This window comes from Vulpes vulpes, chromosome 7, assembly GCF_048418805.1.
Source record: "Vulpes vulpes isolate BD-2025 chromosome 7, VulVul3, whole genome shotgun sequence".
Classification (NCBI taxonomy): Eukaryota; Metazoa; Chordata; class Mammalia; order Carnivora; family Canidae; genus Vulpes; species Vulpes vulpes.
The window spans coordinates 60813532-60828362 of record NC_132786.1 but is presented as its reverse complement, the minus strand read 5'-3'; the positions used below and the strand labels follow the sequence as shown (position 1 = coordinate 60828362).

Genomic DNA, 14831 nt, shown 5'->3' with positions numbered 1-14831 from the left:
CTATAAAACTAGATACACAGTATTGGAAAATTGTGTGAAACTGTGAAAAATTCCCCAGATTAAATTGGAGGAAAATGTGAAAGATTTAAGTGAAAAAAATGTGAAAGACCACATATGCAAGAGTAGCCGGAAAATACAGCAAACTTCAGGATGGGTGGAATTCCTGTTTTATACATTGTCCAGCTTTAACATACAAAGAAATTTCGCCCTATCATGGATGATCAAAAAATGTAGGGAAAGTTGTTGGTTGTATTTCAAAAGCAATTCCAGCTGACTGAGTATAACAAAGTTTACTTGTAATAAGTGAGAACATTAAGCAGTGTATCTAAACTTGAGAATAAGCTTTATACTACTCTAGGCAAGAGGCAATATGATTTGGCGATTATTTACAAAGATGATACTCTGGTAACAAAACTGACTTAATGAATAATATCAGTGTTAATATCAATAATATCAGCATATGAAATTAGAAATGTAAGGAAGGAACAGTTTTCAGTTCCAGGCTGCATTCAACAAACTGGACATGGCCCAGACAGTATTGTTCTGGCAAGCAACTAAAGTAGTCATTCAGCCCCCGTATCTTCCCATTACCGCATCATTAAATAATAGAACATTATTAAATAAAACCATCTTAAGAAAATGAAATTGGAGAGATTGTTGCATCTCAATTTTGGTCTCAAACTTTTATTTACTACTCTGCAGAAGAAAAAAAAATGAAACCTAAAGAAAAGTACTTGAATTAAAAAAATCTATTTGTGGGGATCCCTGGGTGGCGCAGCAGTTTAGCGCCTGCCTTTGGCCCAGGGCGTGATCCTGGAGACCCGGGATCGAATCCCACGTCGGGCTCCTGGTGCATAGAGCCTGCTTCTCCCTCTGCCTGTGTCTCTGCCTCTCTCTCTCTCTCTGTGTGTGACTATCATAAAAAAAATTTTTTTTTAAAAATCTATTTGCTTTTCAAAACCCTCAGTCATGAGTTAAACTTGTTACCCAAAGAACAGAAAGAATTATTTCAGCTGAGTTCCCAATTAACAGGAAACAATGATTGTAAGATAGTAAGTTTAAGACAAGAACTTTGTTGGTTTTTTTGGTTGAGAATAAAGAATTATGTAATTGAAATTATGTAGCTGTGAAATACAGTACCATTCTCCGTGTCACACATACAGCAGTCTTGGTTAGAAACAGGTGAATAAGCACACTTAGCCTCATAACATCCTCAACTGCAATAAGCCTTTGAAAATCCCCACCAATCACCTCAACCTGTTTTTGTATGGGTTTTCTTGGGATTTTTCTAGATCTTATTCAAATATGAACAATATATTTATTATTAACTTCTGTTTTTACTTGGCCATATTCTTAAGAGTAACCATTGTATCATGACATGCACATTGTTTACAGTTTAAAGGTAGTTTTCTGGCTGTGGATCATTCTGCATTGGAAACAACGAAGTTCCCAGAGGTGAAGGAGCTATTAAAATGCCTAGGCCAGTGTTACTTTTACTCCATGATACTGGCGTTATTTTGTCATAGGTTAATTTGTGCAGTACTGAGGTAGAGTTTGGGGAAATCACTGGAAGAGAGACTCTTTAAGGGGCCAGAAGATGAAAAAATGGAAGACTGGGTTAGAAGGCATAGCCACTTCCATATTTCTTCCCATACCCACTCTCGACCTTTCTGAGGTGTCTGATCCTGATGGTACATATTAAGAAATCTGACATTCTGGAAGCCATGCTTACAATTAATTTCACATGAAATAGGCTTTCAGATCCAGAAAGTGTGAAATTCTGAATTACAGATTTTTTGTGTGTTTTAATTACCTGTTCTTATCTTGCAATTTGTTTATTTCACTGGTCTGATCCAAAATCTGTTTTTCCAATTTGTTGGTGGAAAGGGAATGTTCCAGAAGCTGAAGTTCAAGTCTTGTTGTCTGATTTAATACCTAAATGTAACAAAATAAAATTCCCATTTGTCATTTTTAAAGTTACATATAACTTCCTTTTAATTAAGTCAGCTAAATTACAGGAAAACATAACTAAAGCATTTTTTTATGTACCCAAGTATCTTATTTTGGCATATTCTTCATTTTCGGAAAGCGCTTGTAGTCCTGGATTGCATCAGAATGTGGGTTGTTGGTTTTTTTTCACCGTGTCTTTTTTTGGAAAATGTTTAGTAGTTCTGGACAGTGGTATTTGTGTCAAATAATATAATGCTGTTCTTCTTGTTTTGCCATGTTTCAGCCTTTCTTTTCACACGGTGAGACAAGTGGCCATATAAATGGTCATATTTAATACATCAGAAGTTGTTGGTAAATGGAAAAGGTTCTTGGTTCCGCTCAAAACTAAATGATCTCTTATTTATCAGTACACGACATGATTAGAAGTCACATGCTTTCATTCTATAAAACTATAGCTCATTTTTAACCTGAAATTTCCTAGTTTGTATTCACATGTTTAGCTTTTTGTTTTCTGTTTCTCTTTTTTTGATTTAAAAAATATTAACCAAATAGGAAACAATAATACATCACTATGAAGTAGGAGCTCAGTTTTGCTCCATGGGCCTCTCTGGCCTACGCCATATGCAATATCTCTGTTCCCATTGTGTTCTAACAACTTTGAGGATGAATTCCTTGGCGTTTGGCTGCCTTCTAGCAGGAAGAGTCTGTTACTCACATCCTCTGGGTCATGGTTATTCAGGATGTGACATCACGTGTAAGCTTAAGGCAGAATTGTTGCCCAAGAATAAGGGTCCTTGAAAGAACCATTGTTTGCTCAGGGTCGGTGTCATTCATAAAAGACTTGGCTGGGTCCCACCGAGCAGCTTTCAGGATAGCCCTGTCCTTAGTCAACGCAGGATGAGTTCACACCATGAACATTCTTATGAATGAGTGAAGGCGTTGGCCAGCAGAAAGGTTGGATTTTAGTATTAACACCTGGACTATAGATTTGGCCTACATCTCCTTTGGGCCCAAATACTCTCTATTGGTTATTGCTAAAGGGAACTGGCCACTTGGGTCTTTTATTCAATTCCTAAGAGCCATAAAATGAGCACAGTGGGCCAGAGGTGGGGAGGATGGCATGTAGGTCCCGACTGACCCAGCATCAATGGTGAGGTTTTCATCACGTTCCCAGAGCCCCCCAGCTGCAGGTGACTGCCTAAATTATCCAGGTCAGGTGGTTGCCTGTTGCCTCTAAGCTCTCAGACCTCCACCTATCTCTCATTGTCCGGTTGAATAGCCTCTCACTCTCACAGGATATAGGAATCTTCTAATCAGAAAATGTTGTGTTTGGATTTAAACCCATTTCACACAGTAATTTCTCAGCAGTGCCGTATTAGGTTTGGTGCGTAATTCAGTCCCTTGACATCCTTAGGTTCAGCCATTTTAATGTTTAGTTGGACATTATAGGCTGTTTTCTTCTCCGTCATCTCCTGATTTTCCTCTTATCATGGATCATTTGAACCTAGTTTCACAATAGATTTTTTTTAAAAAAATCATGTGATCCAAAGCTCAATAAAAAAAGCCTGCCTCACACAGCATTGCCTTATGTCTTACACTTTATTTCCACCTGAAGATATAAGAAATGTTACACTCCCCAGACATTTTTTGGATGAGCTCGATTTCCCCACCAGTTTTGCTGTCAACAGGCAAGGGATGTGAGTTGAGCATTATGATTTATTTTAATGATTAACTGTGAATATATTGATACATTTACTTTAAAATTTTTATCTTTTTGTTTTTAGCTCTTATTACCTTTTGGGATTACAGTTTTCATACCTTGTGATCCATCATGTAATACAGCTATATTTTTCCTACATTGTTCTAATATTGTGGAAAGATCTCGCAAGAAGTAACTTCTTATTCTGTCCTCAGATAAAAATCTTTTATTCTCCTACCACTTTCCTCATGTTTTCCCCTACTTTATCCAGCACTTCTTAGGGAGACAGTGTAAGAACACTTGTACCATCCTAGATGTGATCTTATTACAGCTGGGAGGCTTGTTGTTTCCCTTACATCATATCCCCTTCTGTTCATATCTGACATTTCTTTTAGCTGAAGTAGCATATAGGAATAATACTTTGCAGAAGTTATTTATTATTAAATCTTTCTTTCTCTCTTTTTAAGCATTACTTACAACTCAGGGAGGTACTGACTTCATAAACCTATAAAGAAGCCAGAGTTAGGAATCAGAATGCAGATTCAACAATGAAGAGACTTGAACTTGGAGCATCTTAATAAATTCCACCCATAGTCCTTTTTCTCACCTGGAGTATTCTTTTTTTTTTTCTTTTAAGTTTTTATTTATTTATGAGAGAGAGGCAGCATGGATGGAGGGAGGGGCCCAGGGGAGGGAAGACTTCCCACTGAGTAGGGGGCTCCATGTGGAACTCGATCCCAGGACCCTGGGATCATGACCTGAGCCAAAGGCAGGTGCTTCACCAACTGAGCCCCCCGGGTGTCCCGCACTCTCATTCCCACCCACTCTGTCCCAGTGGACTATTCTTATTCAGTCACAGGTTGTGTGTCATTTGGCATGACTTGATGAATTTTGTTTTGATGTTTAATGTCTTGGTGTTATCATTTTGTTATCTTCATATTCCTCTCTCCTACTGCTATTAATCAGCAGCTCGTAAAATCTGCGAGCTAAAAGGGTGCAGCCAGTCTAAGACCCAGCCCTCACTTTACAGTTAAAACCCCCAAGGTCCACAGAAGCGGGTGCCTTGCTCAGATTCACTCACCCCATTGATGGCGGGGCTCGAGCCATCAGGGAACTTGAGGCCTTCTGCAGATGGGTAAGCCCTCCGTGCCACGACCACTGCTGCTTGTAAACTCTTTGCCACTTTGTCTATAAACTTATGCCACAAATTGTTTTCACAGTTCCTTGAGATTTGGTTGTATCTTAAAAGTTAGATTGAAGAACAAAGTTTCTTACACTCTGCTTCGGTGCCTTTCATTTCTCAAATGCATGAAACAGTTAAAAACTTATCCAGAAGATACCCAGCGAGGCAGAAGGGCACTTATATAGCTGTCAAGTATGCATCATATGAAATGACTCACAGGTCTTTAGTAGAAAAAATATAATTTAACCTCAGTATTAAAGATGAAAACAGCCACCTGGGTGGCTCCAGACAGTTGAATGTCTGACTCTTGATTTCCACTCAGGTCATGATCTCAGGGTCATGGAATGGAGCCCCATGTCTGGCTTTATGCTCAGTGACGAGTCTGCTTGGGATTCTCTCTCTTTCTCTCTCTCTCTCTCTCTCTCTCCCTTTTCCCTCACCTCTGCCCTCCCCTGCCACCTCCCTCTCTAAAATAAATAAATAAATCTTTAAGGAAAAAAAAAAAGATGAAAATATGTTTCTGCCCTCCCCTGCCACCTCCCTCTCTAAAATAAATAAATAAATCTTTAAGGAAAAAAAAAAAGATGAAAATATGTTTCCTGATTTTAAATTCTTATCTAACTACAAATTTTTATTTTCATATCATTTTTTTGTCCTGCTACCTTCACAGTTTCTTCATTTTCCCACTATTGAATCAGGTAACCATGTGGCTCAATTTCTTGCTAGTAGCTAATCTAGCTGGACCATTACACATTTTGTTTTAGTGCTTACTTGTGCTTCGACATCTGTTAACTTCCGTGTTTGCTCTGCTGTTTGATTTAGTAGGTTTGTTCCAATTTCTATCATCACGGCAGTCTGGTTCTGTACTGCATTCTGTTGCATCTCTACCATCTCTTTCTTCATGTTGTCCTGTATGTAATTCTCAAGCTGGAAGATAACATGTATCAGAAACACAGCGGACAAATGATCAAAAACCTCATCCCTCAATATTTTCCCTTTCCTTTAAAAAAATCTTTTGGAAGACCTGTGCCTTGCTCTAATCTTGCTGGTTGGTTGGTTGGTTGATTGGTTGGTTGGTTGGTTGGTTTTCTCACTAGCAGTACAATGCAGTGTGGTTTTATGTTGACTTAAAATCTGGCAGCTTAGTCACATCATGTGCAGGACAGAGTGATTTTTGTGTGTGTGTGTGTGATGGTTGTTTTTGGTCACCTCTGGAAGGCCACACCTTGGCCGGCAGGGGAGGCAGTGAGGCCCCAGCTCAGAGGTGGGCAGAGGGTGGTGCTGTCAGCAGGCTTGTCAAGCTGCAGGTCTGTCCACGTTCGGCAGAACAGGAACATTTGATTCTACGAAGCATCACTGTTTCTCTCACATTCTAGACTCGTAGTTTCTTGAAACAGAGACTTGGGAAGACTAAGATAGAGTATGAGGAATGGCTCACCGTTGGATTACCCCATCACTCACAGCATCACTCAGTCCCGCGTTCTGCGGGCACCTCTGCTTGGCTTTTACCTTGTTCATCACACATGGGACCCATTAAGTCTTTCCTAACATGTATGAGTTTTCACAAGTTCATCACATCAGGTGCCAGGCAAAGTCATAATCCTGCACTAGGACCTTCATCACTTCACATGCTGGGTGTGTGTGCAATGCCAACTCAACACAAGGGAGTGAAGAAGCTAATTCCACTGCTGTGGGCATAGATACCTATGTCTTTGGCAGTAAGATCACGTCATTAAATATAAATGTGGGATGTCCAGTGTGTGGGAAAGAGCATGGGGGCTTTGGGCTGTGGACACTTGCTCTCCTATTCTTCCTCCAGTCTGGGGATGTTGCTTAACTTTAGGGGTGCCCAATGTCCTCCTGTACCAAACAGTGTTTCTGACTGGTCAGAGACATGTTTGAAGGATCAGCTAAGCCCTGCTTTTACAGTCACCGTGTGCATATATAACGTTGGATACTTAAAAAGTAATTTCCTTTCATTTTTGTATTGCATGGTGATCCTCCGGTAGGAGCCACAATTCTATTCATTAACCCAAAGTACAAGTTCACGAGGACAGAAAGCCCTATTTTTATTTTTTTTCTTCATAGTTATAACTGAGAATTTTTTTTAATTCAATCGAACAATTGAAAGATGAGTTTAAAACTGCTTGTAATGCCTTTCTTTAAAACTTGTAATTCTCTGCACAGAAACCATTCACAGAACCAGTCACCAAACATCATTTCTCCTACAGTCTTAACCACAGAGTAATTCTGTACTTCTGCCTGTAAGAGTGAGAAAGCAGAATGGGGAGGGTAGTGTTTCTCCCTTAGAGTCCAAGGCTTCTTGGTTGGTGCAACTTATAAACTGTGCCTTGGGAGAGTCTCAGGATTGGTATTAGAACTGTGGGTTTACTGCTTGCATTTCTTGCTTGCCATTGACTCTGCCCCTCCACCGTGCACGTTCCATCTCCCTCCTTGTCGTTATGGCCAGGGTTAATGGGCGCTCCCTGGTTCTCCGAGTCACCGGGCAGATAGTGCAAAACCTGACCATTCCTGCAGCTTCATCACTTGAAAAGTCTCGCAGGTGAAGCCTTTCCTTCTCCATATGAACCAAAATAGATAGACCACTGTAAAAACATGAAATCACGTGCTATTCTTTGACAGTCCAAGAAATATCTCTAATACCAACTTCATAAAATCTGAAGAGTGAAACCCTTGTGAAGCCTGAGTTAATTGGCTGGTTGATAACTAGCCCAAGCATTTTCGTGGCTATGTTCTTTCTTAATTTATGCTTCCTCCCTTCCCCTGCCTTTTTAAAATTTTAATTTTATGATTTGAAGAGACAATTTATAAGAACTCGACAGAAGTTTATTTCTCCTTTCCGTCCCTCCCTCTCTCTCTCTGCTCTCTCTCTCGTTCACATACTCTCTCACACATGCAGACACTCTCCCTCTTTCTCATCACCATGGGAGTAATAGAATTTTTGAGGTTAAAGTTAAAGCTAAATAAGTCATCCAGAGGAGTTGTCTTAGTTACTCTTAACACCCAGCAAAGATAATATTTAGAAAGACTTATTCTGGAAAGTTTGGGCTTATTAAAGATATGTTCAAGCTGGAGTTTGGTTCAAGTCCATACTCTGAAGTAATAATTTATAAACTAGTGTAATAAAGGTCTTAATTCCCTTATTGATTTTAGTACTTAAGCACTAAAATAAAAATGATTTGGTCTGTTGTCACTCTAAATCATATAACCAGAGGAGGAAAGGGGGTCCTTTTGTCCCTGCCCCCATCCTAGAACTACAGGGTCAAAAGTGGTTACAACCATCAAGACACATTTGAGAAGCTTATTTATAATCCGACATTTTAAAGTCAACTTCCTATTTAAAATCAGACTCAAGCACTTTAAAAACCATAAAAGACCCAATTTTTATAAGTAGAAAATTTTAACATTATTACCATAACTTTTTCTAAGCTTGAAAACAATAGAATGCAGAACGCTTTTTAAGTCAGTATTTTTCAGGCTTTGGGGACGACAAAGTGCATGCATGTGGTGGGTGTGTGGGTGTCGTTAATGTTACATGGAAGCAAATTACAGATACACGTATGCGTGTGCTGTGGGGGTACCTAGAGCGCTTATGTCCACAGTATACATGCAGATAGCGTCTGTATAGGGTATGTACAACTCAGTAAAGTAAAATCCTAGATGATACCCAGTATCTCATTGAGGTCTGGGGGATGAATGAGGAACAGACAGCGATATCAAGAAGTAGACATTTTGGGGGGATGCCTGGGTGGCTCAGCAGTTGGGTACCTGCCTTCAGTTCAGGTCTGATCCCAGGATGTGGGATTGAGTCCCACATTGGGTTCCCTGCAGGATGCCTACTTCTTCCTCTGCCTGTGTCTCTGCCTCTCTCTCTTGGTCTGTATCTTTCATGAATCAGTAAATAAATATTAAAAAAAAAAGAAGTAGACAGTTTTGTGTTGATTTCCAAAAAGGTTTGTGCTCTTACACTTGAAGCAGTGAAAATAAGATTTTAGGAGAAATGGGTGCTGTGACAACTGAGTACTCTTTCACAACAGAGAAGCCGTACTTAGTCCTCTTCCTTCTTTCCTCATTTATTGCCCAGGAATGTATTTCTGTTTAGTATCACTTGTTTTTTACTGCCTGCAACTGAAGCCCAGAAATATAGAAATCTGCCCAGTGCCATTCTGTCCTAGCGTAAGGAAGACTTTGTTCAAGGGAAAATGTGAGATGACTGAGATCTCCTCTGCCCCGTGGGCAGTGTCGTGCTCCACTCTCCTTGGGCAGCCCTTTCTGTCTTTGTCATCTGCACTTAGCTGCTTTTCTCAAAACAGTTCCAAGATACTTGACCCTCCCCAGGGAGGAGATGGGGTTCTTCCTCCTTTCACACGGGTGGCTTCACACACTCATGTCTTGCAGGAATGTTTGACGTTGCCCTCATGTCAGAAGATGATCATGTGGTGATTCCGATTCATGGGTCCAAGTGCCTCCCAAAAAAAGGTCCCCCTTACAGTTTGAAGGATGGTGTGCACGGTCATTTTGCCCCCTTCTTAAATCATTGGTCTAAGCACTAAAAATGTGGGTCCTTGAGCTGTTTCTCTCTCCTTAGAGCTCAAGTAAATTATCTAAATTCCATGAACATTTCAAGGCTATCGCTGTCATTGTAGTTGCATGAGGTTGTTGCTCAGTATTGGTTCGATTTACTAAAAAAGAGTGCACCCTAAGCATAGCCTTTCAAGTTGGCAATGCATTGGAGTTCAAGCAACCAGAGTAAACTATTTTAACATAGACAGATAGATAGATAAGATAGATAGATGTAAAATATGTCTGGGGTTTTTGATTACTCCTCCAACATTTGGAATGATTAAATTTGACAGGAAAAATACGTTTGTTTGCAAGGTAACTATGGCAGATTGATTACATGTTAAAATGCTTCCCTTGCCACATTTCATCTCACCAAGATTATCATCATCATTTTTTCGACCAAAAGGAAAGTAATCTTGAAATTGGCTGGGGAAAGGAAAACACAGATAATGTACGAAAACTATCCCCAACTTCGAGATTGTGATCTTGGTCCCGTACCAACTATATAGTCCTTGGTTGAGAGGTCTTTTCTTTTTAAATAAAGCTCCGTGTCCTGATAACCTTTTCTAACTAATTAGTTTTTGTCCTCTGAATGCTCTAATTTCCCTAGGAAACCAACAAATTGCAGGAGGTTTCACTGCAAACACTTTATTGCTAGCATTTCAACGTAGAAACAAATTACTCTCTTGCACACACACGCACCCTCAAAGAATGTTTCTTTGCTACGTCAGGACTCCCTCCTGACTTGGTCCCATCTTCTCACCCGGTGTTCAGCATCCTCTTCTGTGTCTGGATGGTCACAAAGCCCCTAACTGCACACAAGTCGCCCCTCCCTGAGTGTCGTGGTTGCTCAGCGGCTCACATTACTCCCTCATGGTTGTGCCTGTAAGATGAAGTGCAGATTCCCTCACTTGGCGGCCCATACTCCTTCCCATCTGTCCTCTCCAGTCTCCCGGCCTGCTTTCCTCGGTGCACCTTGCCTCCTGGCTACGCCAGAGCCTTAGGCTACTTCGACCTCCAGCCCTCGCCTGCCATCTGCCTTGGCCTGAGTCTCCTTCCCCCTTCCACGGCTATACACTGCCCCATCGCATGCCCTCCTCAAAGGCCTCCATGGTGCTGCTGGGGTTGCCTTTTAATACCAAAAAAACATTCTGTACTTGTTTCGTTGATTTTTAGATCTCCTCACACTCCAGATTGATGTTCTTGTTTGCTTGGGATATGGAAGTTGTGTGTGCCCACACACCCTCATAACAACACGCAAAGCATGTGCTCTTAAAATTAGCTTGAAAACTTGGAGGCAAGATTATTAAATCCAGGGATTTTCTGTTTGGAAGGCTTTTGACCTAATGTTCTTGGTTCCCTGTCATGAAGAAACTGAAATATCTTTTGAGGTTTCAGACAGAAAAGTGGCAAAATGGGCTTTCTTCCCGCTCCTTATAAAGTGTGTGGGGGTGTGTGTGCACGTGTGTTTAAATCTAGGGATTCTACTTCCTAAGTGCTCAGCAGTATTTAGGGTGACATGTGGAGGTTAAAGAGGAAAAGGCTGAGGACTCATGGCCCAAGCACATCTTTGTCCTCTGAAACACTAGCAGGAGTCGGCAGGCAAATATGTTGCTCATACACTGGAGATAGTGTTCAGATGCTCCGTCGGCTGGAAAGTTCTCCTGTTTCCTCTTTGTATTGATGCCATACTTGAATTTTTCCAGCCTAGAAAAGTCCATACCAAAGCCGTGTGCCTACCATTGACTGTCTGTCATTTCAGTCCTTTCTCTCCATGGCCGGAGTTAGGCACTTAAGGTTTTCTAGGATGTTAATAAGCAAACCTGTCTCCATCAGCATCACTCCATGGAGCCCACCCCACAGAGGCTCTTTCAAGTACTTCCTATAACTAATTTGTTCTATCTATCTTTTTAGCTTGTTTCTATTAATAGTTTATGAGTGACCTTTTGTTATTTGATACTGTGTCTAGATAACCCCTTTCTTATTGAGGAAGACACAACGAGATGGAAAAATATTCCATGCTCACAGATTGGAAGAATCAATATTGTGAAAATGTCTATGCTATCCAGGGCAATTTATAGGTTCAATGCAATCCCTATACAAATACAAGGGACTATCTTCAGAGAGTTGGAACAAATCATCTTAAGATTTGTGTGGAATCAGAAGAGACCCCGAATAGCCAGGGGGGATATTAAAACAGAAAACTGTAGCTGGGGGCATCACAATGCCAGATTTCAGGTTGTACTACAAAGCTGTGGTCATCAAGACAGTGTAGTCCTGGCACAAAAACAGACACATAGATGAATGGAACAGAATAGAGAATCCAGAAGTGGACCCTCAACTCTATGGTCAACTAATATTTGACAAAGGAGGAAAGACTACCCACTGGAAAAAGGACATCTACATGCAGAAGAATGAAACTAGACCACTCTCTTACACCAGACACAAAGATAAACTCAAAATGGATGAAAGGTCTAAATGTGAGACAAGATTCCATCAAAATCCTAGAGGAGAACACAGGCAACACCCTTTTTGAACTTGGCCACAGCAACTTCTTGCAAGATACATCCATGAAGGCAAGGGAAAGAGAAGCAAAAATGAACCGTTGAGACTTAATCAGGATAAAAACCTTCTGCACAGCAAAAGAAACAGTCAACAAAACTAAAAGACAACCTGCAGAATGGGAGAAGATATTTGCAAATGACCTAGCAGATAAAGGGCTAGTATCCAAGATCTAGAAAGAACTTATTAAACTCAACACCCAAAGAAACAAACAATCCAATCCTGAAATGGGAAAAAGCCATGAACAGAAATCTCACAGAGGAAGACATAGACATGGCCAACAAGCACATGAGAAAATGCTCCGCATCACTGGCCATCAGGGAAATACAAATCAAAACCACCATGAGATCCCACCTCACAGCAGTGAGAATGGGGAACATTAACAATACAGGAAACCACAAATGTTGGCGGGGATGTGGAGAAAGGGGATCCCTCTTGCACTGTTGGTGGGAATGTGAACTGGTGCAGCCACTCTGGAAAACTGTGTGGAGGTTCCTCAGAGAGTTAAAGATAGACCTGCCCTACGACCCAGCAATTGCACTGTTGGGGATTTACCCCAAAGATACAGATGGAGGGAAACGCCGGGACACCTGCACCCCGATGTTTCTATCAGCAATGTCCACAATAGCCACACTGTGGAAGGAGCCTCGGTGTCCATCGAAAGATGATGGATAAAGAAGATGTGGTTTATGTATACAATGGAATATTCCTCAGCCATTAGAAACGACAGATACCCACCATTTGCTTCAACGTGGATGGACCTAGGGTATTATGCTGAGTGAAATAAGTCAATTGGAGAAGGACAAACATTATATGGTCTCATTCATATGGGGAATATAAAAAATAGTGAAAGGGATTATAGGGGAAAGGAGAGAAAATGAGTGGGGAAATGTCAGAGAGGGTGACAGACCATGAGAGACTCCTAACTCTAGGAAATGAACAAGGGGTGGTGGAAAGGGAGGTGGGCAGGGAGTGGGGGTGACTGGGTGACAGGCACTGGGAGGCACTTGATGGGATGAGCACTGGGTGTTATGCTGTATGTTGGCAAATCGAACCTCAATAAAAAATATACAAAAAAATAAATTTAAAAATTTTAAAAAGATTATCATGTTATCTCAAATAAAAATAATTTTACTTAACTACAAAAAAGATAACCCCTTTCCTATTTTCACTGGTCATAAAGAGACCGAAAGTGTGCATGTTGATGACTATGAGCGTGAAAACGTGATGGGGAGTAGAGCTGCATGCATCAGTCGGTGCCACGCTGAAGTTAATAGCTTGTCCCCCTTCTCCTGTGACTGACAAAATTTTAAATAATTTGAATACAGTATATCTATGCTCCCTTAAGCCATATTTCTTTACTTAATCTGTGAGTGTAACTACATATCTCTCTTCATTATTTAATTGGGGGTTTTCATCCCATAAGCTCGCATCTCTTTGCCTCTTTGCATGTTTCCCTCAGGAGAGAGTGTATTTTTCCCCTCAAAGCATCCCAGTCATTTCCTACTGATAAAATGGCTATTTTTTTCATCAGTATCAGCCATTTTACATATACGCCCTCTTAAGTACACTGAGGCTGGTATAGTAACATAAATGAATTGGGGCATTTCATATGGGAAAAGGTGCCATGTGTTACATGTGTGTGGCTTTTAAAAGGGTTCTTATGGTACGTATGTATTTACCCCAACGTTTGCTAGAGCTCTGGCTCCCAACACCTTGTAGGTACTCCCGAGGCAGCAGAGCCAATAAATGCAGTAGATATTCTAAAATGATGTGTTTGCTTATATAAAGCAAGAATGGTAATAGCAGTTTGCATCTGCAAGATGGTTTTATATGAATTTCCTTGTATATGAACATATATGTCGTGTACAGGGTATATTTCTTTATATATTAAATCTGTGTTTCTTTATTCATCCATTAATATGGCAATTTCGCTTGACTGTCCTATGCCTTCGCTTGGGTGTTCCCCGGACCAGGGCCTAGCCAGAGGCACGCAGGCAGCAGGACAGGCCGGGGCGGGGCGGCTGCGGGGCTCGGTGGGCCTCCATGGTGGCGACGGGGAGCCGGAGAGCCACCCCCCGACCACCACCTGCAGCGAGACAGGGCCTCTCCAGTGCCCGTGGGGGGGGGGGGGGGGCGGCACGGCCTCGGGCATGGCCTCAGGGCACGACCTCAGGCACGGCGTGGCTGCTCGGGTGGGCACCCAGCCTGGGCCACCAGGCCGGGGGTGCCCTGGAGCCCTGTGCCCGCCAGCCCCGGCACCAGGGCCAGTCTGCCACGGAGGACGTCGCTCCCCGAGTGGCCCGGCCCATGGCCTCCCTGGTGGAGGGCCTGCCGTGTGCAGCGGAGGGCAGTGCCCCAGGCCCGGGGGCCACACATGGAGCGTCCCCCGCAGCCTCGCTCTGGGGCAGCAGGTGCAGCTCGGTCCCTCGGGCGCCGCACCGCCGCTGCTCCTTCCTCCCGGCCCAGTCCGCGGCGCCCTGACCCACGGCAGCTCAGACACGATCTGGCCATCAGGTGAGGCCGTTGGGCAAAACAGAGCGGGGGTTTCTTCTTCCGTCCAACAGTGTGCGCGTGCCTCCCGGATGGCAGGTGTACGGGGAGGGACAGCGGCAGTAGGCTGTCAGGTCTGTGCACGGCAGGCGGCACTGCAAAGCGCGTGTCCCCACGGACACGCGCGCGCCCTCACACTGGAGACGAAGCCCACCGAGCTCCGTGCCCCCATTTGTGCAGCACCATAGATGGGCAGGAGCTGAGGGGTCCGAGGCCCCAGAAGTCAGAGTGTTGACTTCCCTCCTTCCGAGGGAGGCCGCAGGACCCGGGGCCCCAGGCCTAGCTCGTCCCCGGGCGGCC

The 14831-nt window shown here is 42.6% G+C and overlaps 2 protein-coding genes across 6 annotated transcripts in view; one reads left to right on the top strand and one right to left on the bottom strand.

Annotated features, from left to right (window-relative positions):
• MCPH1 (microcephalin 1) overlaps positions 1-14831 on the top strand; it is a 236821-nt gene that overhangs the window by 125849 nt on the left and 96141 nt on the right. The window contains exon 13 of one of the 3 annotated variants that reach the window (XM_072763906.1): positions 11386-13907. The exons of the other annotated variants lie outside the window; for them this stretch is intronic. Within the exon in view, the coding sequence (XP_072620007.1) occupies positions 11386-11466 (81 nt within the window). The 3' untranslated portion in view covers positions 11467-13907. Of the gene's footprint in view, positions 1-11385; positions 13908-14831 lie in introns of those variants that run through there. 3 annotated transcript variants of the gene reach the window in all.
• Positions 1-14831, bottom strand: part of ANGPT2 (angiopoietin 2) — a 54061-nt gene that overhangs the window by 18848 nt on the left and 20382 nt on the right. The window contains exons 2-4 of one of the 3 annotated variants that reach the window (XM_072763910.1): positions 5604-5759; positions 4731-4890; positions 1814-1935 (exon numbers count right to left, since the gene is read on the bottom strand). In XM_072763910.1, the coding sequence (XP_072620011.1) occupies positions 1814-1935; positions 4731-4890; positions 5604-5617 (296 nt within the window). In that variant the 5' untranslated portion in view covers positions 5618-5759. The remainder of the gene's footprint in view (positions 1-1813; positions 1936-4730; positions 4891-5603; positions 5760-14831) is intronic. The other 2 variants (XM_026017943.2, XM_072763909.1) reach the window with 2 other exon arrangements.